Raw genomic sequence first — 10,707 nt, 5'->3', positions numbered from 1 at the left:
AAGTTCTTAAGCCATACGGCTTGCCCGGTAGCCTCAAAACATGCCACAAACTCTGATTGCATCGTTGAAGATGCAGTAAGTGTTTGTTTGCAGCTTTTCCATGAAATTGCTCCCCCTGCAAGTGTGAAGATATAGCCTGATGTGGATCTCTTAGTATCCTTACACCCTGCAAAATCAGCGTCTGAGTAACCCATAATTTCTAGGTTGTCAGTCTTCTATATGTAAGCATATGATTTTTAGTCTCTTGCAGATAGCGCATTACTTTCTTGACAGCTTTCCAGTGATCTAAGCCTGGATTAGACTGATATCTGCCAAGCATTCCAGTTACATACGCTAAGTCGGGACGCGTACATACTTGAGCATACATAATGCTCCCAACAGCCGAGGCATAAGGAATTGTCTTCATTTGATCAATCTCTAATTGATTCTTGGGACACTGAAATAGACCAAACTTATCACCTTTAACAATAGGTGTGGGAGTGGAAGAACAGTTATGCATGTTGTATCTTTTAAGGACTTTGTCAATATATGCCCTCTGGGACAGTCCTAATGTCCCTTTAGACCTGTCTCGGTGGATTTCTATGCCCAAAACATAAGAGGCATCCCCAAGATCTTTCATGTCAAAATTAGATGAAAGAAATCTTTTGGTCTCATATAACATGTCTAAATCACTGCTGGCTAGCAAGATATCATCCACATAAAGTACTAATATGATAAACTTGCTCCCACTGGTCTTAATGTATATGCAATTGTCCACTTCATTTTCTTTAAAATTAAATTTCCTTATAACCTCATCAAATTTAAGGTACCACTGTCTCGACGCTTGTCTTAGCCCATAGATAGATTTCTTAAGTCGACATCCCATATGTTCCTTGCCTTCTACGACAAAACCTTCCGGTTGAGCCATATATACATTCTCATGCAAGTCACCATTAAGGAATGCGGTTTTAACATCCATCTGATGTAGCTCTAAATCATAATGAGCAACAAGAGCCATAACAATTCTTAGCGAATCCTTCTTCGAGACGGGAGAAAATGTGTTAACATAGTCTATGCCCTCTCTTTGTGTATAACCTTTAGCGCCAAGTCTTGCTTTGAATCGTTCGACATTTCCTTTAGAGTCATGCTTAGTTTTGTAGAACCACTTATAGCCCACCTTTTTTACTCCCTCGGGAATTTCTACTAAATCCCAAACATCATTAATACTCATTGACTTAATTTCATCATTCATGGCCTCAAGCCACTTAGATGAGTGTCCGCTTGTCATGGCTTCCTCAAAGGAGGTGGGATCATTTGCCTTACTAATGTCATTTCCATCTTCAGTCATGTAAACAACATATTCATCTGTACTAATTGCAGCTCTTCTATCCCGCTGTGATCTACGTAAAGGTTCATTAGATATCACAGAAGACTGAGTGATGTGAGGCTCATTATTAGGCGCTGCACCAATAAATCCAGAATCATTAACTGGAGGTGTTGCGCTTGAAGACGAGGGAAAAACAGACTCTGGGATCATCGGTAATGGTATCTCAGTCCGATTTTCCTCAAGTGTGATTTTTCTTGTCTCGGAGCTCCCACTGACATTAACATTCTCTAAAAATTTAGCATGCCTCGTTTCGACAAATTTAGTGGTACGTGTTGGACAATAGAAACGGAAGCCTTTGGATGTTGCAGGATATCCAATAAAATGGCAACTGATGGTTTTATGATCTAATTTTCCAATGTGTGGATTAAAAATCTTAGCCTGAGAAGGACAACCCCACACATGCAAATAATTTAATCTGGGTTTCTTCCCAGTCCACAATTCATAAGGTGTCTTGGGTACTGATTTACTAGGAACCCGATTAAGTATATGCACGACTGTCTTTAATGCTTCCATCCACAAATTAACCGGTAAACTGGAGTCGGAAACCATGCTCTGTACCATATCCATAAGTGTACGGTTGCGTCTTTCAGCGACTCCATTTTGTTGAGGTTCACCCGGCATTGAGTATTGGGCGATTATTCCATTTTCTTGAAGAAATTGAGCAAAGGGACCAGGAATTTGTCCATAAGGAGCATGTCTCCCGTAATATTCTCCGCCTCGATCTGATCGCACTACTATAATCTTCAAATTATGCTGATTTTCTACTTCAGCTTTGTAGATTTTAAATTTATCGAGTGCTTCAGATCGTTCGCGAATAGGAAAAATATATCCATAACGAGAATAATCATCGGTGAAAGTAATAAAGGAGCCATATCCATCGGCAGAAGTAATAGGAAATGGACCACAAATGTCAGTGTGGATTAATTCCAAAACCCCACTACTACGAATTGCTCCTTTCTTAATTTGTTTTACGAATTTTCCCTTAATACAATCGATGCAGTGATCTAAATCCGAGAAGTCTAAGGGGTGAAGTATCTCTTCTTTAATGAGACGCTCCATTCTCCCCTTCGAAATATGGCCTAAACGACAGTGCCATAATTTCAACGAAGTCTCATGCTTATTTATTACATCAGAAACATTCAAAGATTCAGAGGAGTCGTTCAAAAGGAGTCTATAGAGTTTGTCATGACGAACACCATGACCAATATCATCATGACCAAACTTAATAACACATCGTTTGTTCCCAAAATAAGTCTCAAAACCATCATCATCTAATAGAGAAACAAAAATAAGGTTCCTCCTCATGGTAGGAACATAAATAGCATTATTAAGAAGGAGGGTGAAGCCATCTTTTAGCACTAACGGGAGAGTCCCAACAGCTTCAACATTAGCCTCCTGTCCATTTGCAACTCTAAGAATTCGCTCGCCCCTTTGAAGCGTCCTCACGGTAAGGAATCCCTGCAATGAGTTAGAAATGTGCACGGTGGCACCTGAGTCAACCCACCAAGTATTAGGGGAAAAATCAGTGTAAAGGGATTCATCAACCATGGAAATTGTGTCCATACCCTTCTTTACAAGCCATGCCTTAAAGCCATCGCAATCCTTCTCCTTATGTCCGTCATGTTTGCAAAACTTGCAATAAGGCTTCTTAGGTGCAGAAGGCTCATTAGCAACAGAAGGCTTTGACCTTTTGGCCCCAGACTTGCTTGACTCGGCCTTATGTGAAGGACCTAATTTTTTCTGAGTCTTATTTTCACCATTAAACTTTCTCTTCCCTGAGTTCATGGAAGTAAGATGAGCGTAATCTTTTCTCTCGATCTTAAGTCGCTCCTCTTCTTGAACGCACATAGCCGTGAGCTCACCCATGGTCCACTTCTCCTTCTGTGTGTTATAGTTGATCTTGAATGGACCAAACTCCACTGGAAGGGAGGTCATAATGAAATGAACCAAGAAGCCCTCAGAAATCTCCATGTCCATGCCCTTTAATTTTGCGGCCATATCGTTCATAGTCATGATATGTTCTCTCACACCGCTTGCACCATCATACTTAGTGGTGAGCATTTTCATGATCAGTGTACTGGCATAGACTTTTGTGGAGCCTTTAAACTGTTCCTCCACCGATGCCAGATAAGTCTTAGCACATTCGGAATCGGGGATAGCTCCCCTAATCCCAAGAGTAATTGTGCTTTTCATGATCATGAGGGACAATCGATTGGAGCGCTCCCACTTCTCCTTGTTAGCCTCATAAACCTTAGTTCTCTCAGCAAGGTTTTCATCATCAGAGGACAAGGGAACTGGAGCCTTCTCCCTAAGTGCGTAGTCAAGATCCATGACCCCAAGGTTAATGGAAATCTGCTCCTTCCATGTAGGAAAGTTAGTCCCATTGAGGTGCTCAATTGAGTTTAGGAGCCCAGAAATAAGTGATGGGTTCAAAGCTGAATAAAACATAAATAACATGGATATTAAATTTATGAATTATGAAAATATCCATATTAGAAAAAAACATTGCGTGATATCAATCCTACGTTGGTCTGATTAACATCATGACAAATTTAATAAAATCCTAATTCACAATACCGTTGGGCAATAACGAAAAAGGACCTAATCATGTAATAACATCATCGGGAAATTAACCGCAATATTCATGATCACAAACAACGTTGGTCAGTATGTGATCATGCATTACTAAAAATAATCATGGCAACTATCCCGGAAAAAAATATATATTGCAGTGTTAAACCAAAATTTCACGTTGGTTCTATTTCAATTTAACACAATTATGCAAAATTGAATCTACTGATTATAAAAGAATTTACTGTATATAAATAATCAGCAGACTTATGTGTACTATGTACAGAGAAATAAATTCAAATTAATCTGCACGTACTAGTACTGGATAAAACGCTGCTATTTGCTATGTACTTGCCATCGCGTGGTTAGCCCAACAAAAGAAAAAATGTTGTGCGGCCCAGTAACTCTGATAGCCCAAACCAGTGGAATCGATCAATTACCAGAAGTGCGTGTAGCTGCCTACACTGAATCCCTAATCGAGTTAGCTTTCTGCTGCGCCGCCGCCACCCACGAGAAATCCGGATCGGATAAGCAGCTGTTGCGGGAGTGAGTCAGCTCTGCGAGGATGGCGCCGATGCGCGGCAGTCGGGGCTAAGGCGTCGCGCGCGGCGGCGGGAGCACCAGCCTGAGACGCACGGCAGCGGGAGCACTGCCTGAGGCGCGCGGCGGCTCCTGATGCGCACGGCGGCGCGAGCACGACCTGAAGCGCAGCAGCTCCTGATGCGCACGGCGACAACAACACCACCCTGAGGCGCACGGTGGTGGCAGCACCACCTGATGTGCGCGGGCCAGGCCTAATTATGCGATTTTCCAGGCAAGTTCTATCAGACAGATTAATCTACTGTCAATTTTCTCAAATAGATTCATGTAATTAGATCCAACCGGCTACTGATACCAAATGTTAGATTATATTGCTGGGATTATACAATTGCTAATCGGATCTCATCTAATACACATGAACACTACTCGATTCGATGCGGAAATTAGTGGACAGTAGTGTGTTTATACCTCCGTTTGAAGAGGCCATCTCGGTGGAGGAAGTGGAGTCTGATGACGAACTGCAGCAGCGTAGTAGATCACTCCGGCACCTCGCCGGAGTAAGGAGAGGCCTTCACGTCAACGTCCAGCGCATTCCCGATTGGATTTGGAGTGAATTTCGGAGGGCACTGTTATCCTAAACAATATGACGATCAATTAGGTGCAGGGATGCCCTCCTTTATATATAGCGTTGTATACGACATGGGACCTAACCATAATCTTAATTAGCCCCAATCACAGGCGCAAATTGCTAATTACCGTTAATTAGTGTTAATCCCGTATTTAACTATTGGGCCCACTTTAACTTATGGTAATTAACATATTAACCATTTAATCACTTAATTTTCCAACACTTCGTGCTACTGAGTATTCTCATGAAATTGTCTTACTTTGAATGACTGATCTGAACACTAGCGGAGGCTACCGCGTGATGAATTTAGCCGGTGGTGGGTAATCACCGACTGTTGTGGACCAAGTTCGGGACCATCTGACTCATTGTGCGGCCAATCAAGCCAAACTTGTCTTCCTATATGAAACAAAGCAAGCTTCATTTTTTCCTGCCGGTCCTTTCAACGTGGGTCACAGCCTATGAGGCCTTTCGGCCCAGGCCCATGGTGGCGTCGCTGATGAAGCAGATAGGGGGACTGGGAGGTGGGCGTTTGAGCCCCCCATTCCACCGCCACCCCCACGGTATCCCGCCGGCCGCCGCCGATGGCGCACAGCGCCGGCGAGCTTCAAGAGGAGGACGACTCCACGTAGTGGTACCGTCCTATCTATAATACCTAAATAGTTCATCCCCACTATCATATTTCTCTTGACATGCGGTCTATCCACGTCATCAATCTGTTGCCACCAATTATCTTAACATGTAGGCATCCACGTCACTACACCATGTCAACATTCTTTCTTAAAATTGTTTAATTTATAAGGACGGTTAATAAACCAATCCTCATGGACCGCCTATCTCTCTTCCCGAAATCAACATCCTTTCCATCTCCCGCATTACGCTTCTCCATGAAAGAAACGGATGGTTCTTCATATGCCCCACTATCTCATGACTCTTCAACTTCTCCATTAAAGAAATTCGGGATTAGTAAACGGATGCATCAACCAATTCATTACCTCATTGAGCTCTACGATGGAATGCAGAGCGCTCAGCAGCCGCAGTTGTGCGCAGCATCGTCGAGGTCATGCAATCAACATGCTCAGGCCGCCGCCGACATTCGATTGATGACAACAAGGTCGGCGCCGCCTCTGGCCTTGCCTCAGCCGCCGTCGATGCCCCATGTGGCCATGTTAGCGTATCCTAATGGCTGAATTTGGCTTAGGTCGCTCACGTGAAGAACGCAACGTCCTAGCTTGTGCTACGCATGTGGCGGCCTGCGAATGAGCCCGCACAGCGTGGCGAAGGCACATACGTCCACTTCACATGGGCTGATTAAGGATAGCAATGGGTAGGGTATGGGCAGGGTAGAGCAATACCATACCCATACCCGTAGGTACAAATTTCTACCCCTACCCATACCCATGGGTACGAAACTTTATCCATACCCATACCCGACGGGTACCCGTACCCATTGGGTACCCAACGGGTAAAACAAATAGTACACAAGTTGTTCACAATTTTATGCTCATTGATAGCACATTTGACAAAAAGAAATCAATTATCTCAGCTCAATAACAAGTAGATGAATAAATGACCAATATCAAAATTTAGAAACCACAACATACTCTTAAGTCAATAGGAGTAGACGAGTCACATGATAAATTAATGACTAACTGACGACAAATTAACATTAGGTCACAAACGGGCAGGGTATAGATATACCCGCGGGTACAAGGCTATACCCGTACCCTACCCATGACTTAACAGATAGGGTGCGGGTACTACCCATGGGTATAAAAATGTGCCCATACCCTGCCCATGAGGGTATGGTACCCGCGGGTACCCGTACCCGTGGGTGAAATTGCCATCCTTAGGGCTGATCAACGAGCCGTGGGATCCGAACGTCTAGGAAGTAGGAACCCATGGTCCTCAGGCAGACGCATCACTGCTCCTCACGCCCCAACTACATCGGCTGCAGCCTGCAGTCGGGCCGCCGCAGTCCGATTGAATCCTCTCTGGCCGACAGACGATGGATATTTTTGTTGTACATATATATCAGGCGCATCGATCAATTGATATTTCTGTTGTGCCTATATATGTATCAAATACAGTTTTGCTAAAGCACATTTAGATGTGCCATAAGTATTGCATATTTAAATCCTATGTCGTTGATCTTACGTCGTGATTCATGTGGATATTTTCCTTTTCTTTTTTTTACTCTTTATGCTTGATTCATTCACTTAGATGTGAAATAATTAAAGCACATCTAGATGTGCCCTCTATCAAATAATGCCAGCTTGTCCTATGGACTCCACCTCAACTTAGAACGGTAGCAAATTGACACCTATCATCACTTCGACCCACCGTTCAAAAAATCTTCTGATTCAATGATTTATCGTCCGATTTATCGCTACTCATGGGATGACCGATAAGATTATGTCTTATCTTCATAATTTATCGTTCGGGCCGATTTATCGCTATGACAAGCAATTTATCGAGAATCTACCGATAAATCGGGCCTATTCATAGCACTATGTTTGCAAAAACTATGTTTATTTACATTTTGTGGACCTTGTTATGTTATATGTACTGGTGTCCTCTTTTGTTTGTTATTATACGATGATTTAAAGACTAGGAATCAAGGTAACACTTTTGTCCAATATTGTTTTAGTGTTGAATATAACATATTTTAGTGTCGGGAACCTAGGATTTGCAAAAAAAAGGCCGATTAATAGTCGACCGATAAAATCGATTAATCGGCCGATTTCTGATTAATCTCTAATCCCCAGCTGACCGAGATGCTAACGATAAGCGATATCCTCAACATTGCTTCGACCAGGTGAGACCAAATGAGCATTTTCACGCACAACATGTAAAGATTCATTGGATTTGTTTTTGTTTCCTTTTTTTATCCCCCCACTGTCTCTTTTGACATAACTCAGATTCATTACATTTTTCTGTTTCCTTTTTAATCCCCCCACTATCATCATACCTGCCATTAGATGTCCGGGACACCCTGCTTGATCTCAGCCATTGTATTTACCTTTCCCCTGATGTCTTATTGTTTTGCCTCAAGAATACGTGAAAAATATTATGTCGTCAACTCACTCCGACTATATCAACCAACTTCATTTGATTTGAGCAGATTTTTGCCAAGAATACGTGAAAAATATTATGTCATCAACTCACTCCGATTATATCAACCAACTTCATTTGATTTGAGCAGAGTTTTGCCAAACTGTCTTTTGGTTCAGTCGTTTCATTCAGGTGGGCAAACATTGTACCACCACAGCACCAATATTTTTCTTTCTTTCTTAATATGCATCTCTCACATGAACTGATTGGTGCAAACATCCCGCGGGAACGCGTGATTATTTAAAGGTATGCTTTCTAAAGTCTTATTTTCCATTCTTTAAATTTGATGGTAAGATTTTTTTATGGTCATTATTTTATATTAATACTCAATTTGACTTGCATACTAGATCAACAATATGTTATTAATTCATGACTAGAGACTACAGTTTCACTTTGTTTGTGCATACTCCTATATATTATTTCATGAGGAACTACTTCATGATTATTATTTCAAATTCTAATTCAGTATTTAGTTCATATTTTTATCCATAACTTATTCTAGTTTATACAAAAGTTTGGGACGCCTTCATGCTGATAACGTGTAAGAATTGATAGAAACTTGTGTTTATTGATTGTGGGCAAAGCCCTATTCATACAAGAGTTTGGGACGCCTCCGTAGAGGCTCCTATTTACAAGAGATGGCAGTTGCCATGCGAGAAGGCGTCCGTGTGGACCGGTACGTCTGCTCGGTGCTTTGGACACTAATTACACATGCCTAATCTAGGCGATATCTGCTAATGACGGTCCTGGGTAGGGACGCTGCTTCGTTTCGTAACAGGGGAAGCTAGCTCTAACCGGGGCGCTTCCTATTTGACGCTTTAGGGGGTTGTTACTGTGCATGGGCTGACCTGCTTAACTATTTTTCTCTTCACCTAAAAAAGAGCTATTTTCCTCTTTGGTTACTATGCATGGGCAGACCTGCTTAACTAATTTTCTCTTCACCTAAAAAAATAGCTATTTTCCGTTTAAACCGCACTAACCTCTACGCTAACTTGGCGTTTGTGCACACAACCTTCTTTTTCTATATTTCTATGTATAGGAAATGCCCGCCTATGTTTTCTCTTTCACTTTTTTTCCTGTTTTCCTTTTTCTCTTCCTAAATGCGTGAACTTTTTACAAATCTGACAAACTTTTTTTTAATTCGATGAACTTCTTTTTCACTTTTTTTAAATCCAATGATTTTAAAAATTCTATTAACTTTATTTTTTTGGTAAATTGTTTTAAAAATTGATGATTTTTTTTAGAAATATGGTGAACTTTTTAAAAAAAAATCATCCTTTTTGAAATTCAATGAATATTTTTTCAAACTTGATTATATTTTTAAAATTGATGAACTTATTTAAAAATCAATTAAATTCGTTTTCAAATTTGTTGAACTTTTTAAAAATCGATGAACTTTTCATTTCAAAATTGATAAAACAAATCAGTCACACGAGTCAAGTGGCTGTAGTGGCCGATGATATAAGAATTCAAAATCGATGAACTTTTAACTGAAAAAAGTTCATCGGCACTTCACTCGTGTGTTCGCAGAATTTAATTGCACAATACCGTCTGCTGTAACACTTAAATTTTTGTTGCACATTTCGATGTTCTTATATCATCAGTGCTATTCTCAGCCACACGAGTCAAGTGGCTGTAGTGCTTGATCAAACTTGTATGGGACTTCGAGGGTGCTAGTTCAAATCCTGAAGAACTCAATTTTTTGATCGGTTTTTTCACGGAAAGATTTTATTTCATGTTTTATTGGTACGACCCAAGTAAAGCCGCGTGAGCGCCAGCTTCGTGATCAGGTGCCTGAAGCACGGATTAGGAGCTCCCTCTGACCATGGCGGCTATATTTGGTGAGACGGTAGGGAAGGAAAAGGGGAGAAGCAGAGATCGATCATGGTCTCCTGGGAGCTGGCGTAAGTGGTAGGTAGTAGGCGTGCTACTTGCTTGAGGTGAATCGAGCAGTTTTTTTCATTAGTTTTCATAGGGGTTTTTTCTTCTATTTTTTTCTACTTGACTTTTCACACTTTTTTTTGCTTTCTTTTTTGTTTGGTTTCCATATTACTTTTCCATTTGTTCGTTTTTCTTTCCTTTTATTTTCTTCTCATGTTTCTTTTGGTTTTCACTCTAATTTTTTGTCTCTGTCAAGAACAATTATCTATACACGTTTAACATTTTTTCCAATACTAATTTAGCATTTTTTTGTATACATGGTCGATATTTTTCAATACACATTTTTAATATTTTTCAATTGCTTGATTAACATTTATCATACACAAGATTAACATTTTTTAATACATGGTCAACATTTTTTCTTACACACTTAAAAAAAATCAAATTTTCAAATAAAAGACTCACATTTTTTCTATACACATTTGACATTTTTAAAATGCTTGATTAGCATTTTTCAAATACTTATTCTACATTTTTGTAATGTTTGATTAATCATTTTATATACCAAATCATCATTTTTTATATATACATTTAACGATTTTTTAAAATC

The 10,707-nt window shown here is 40.6% G+C and overlaps 1 protein-coding gene across 1 annotated transcript; it reads right to left on the bottom strand.

The window, feature by feature from the left end:
• Positions 1 to 2,464: 2,464 nt before the first annotated feature.
• Positions 2,465 to 5,129, bottom strand: LOC109776095 (uncharacterized). The gene is made up of 3 exons (XM_020334772.4): positions 4,946 to 5,129; positions 2,932 to 3,801; positions 2,465 to 2,824 (listed from the first exon to the last, which is right to left on the bottom strand). The coding sequence occupies exons 1-3, from the start codon at positions 4,962 to 4,964 to the stop codon at positions 2,778 to 2,780; spliced, it is 936 nt and encodes a 311-aa protein (XP_020190361.1). The 5' UTR covers positions 4,965 to 5,129; the 3' UTR covers positions 2,465 to 2,777.
• Between the last annotated feature and the right edge of the window lie 5,578 nt (positions 5,130 to 10,707).

The sequence above is a fragment of the Aegilops tauschii genome, chromosome 6 (assembly GCF_002575655.3).
Source record: "Aegilops tauschii subsp. strangulata cultivar AL8/78 chromosome 6, Aet v6.0, whole genome shotgun sequence".
Lineage (NCBI taxonomy): Eukaryota > Viridiplantae > Streptophyta > Magnoliopsida > Poales > Poaceae > Aegilops > Aegilops tauschii.
This window is presented reverse-complemented; position numbering and strand designations above follow the sequence as displayed.

What these genes read in the sequence shown, in the direction of transcription:
- LOC109776095 (XM_020334772.4), bottom strand. An exon ending in GGCATGGCTTGTAAAGAAGG is followed by an intron (nt 2,825 to 2,931) that starts GTATGGACACAA and finishes AACTCATTGCAG; the next exon opens with GGATTCCTTACCGTGAGGAC.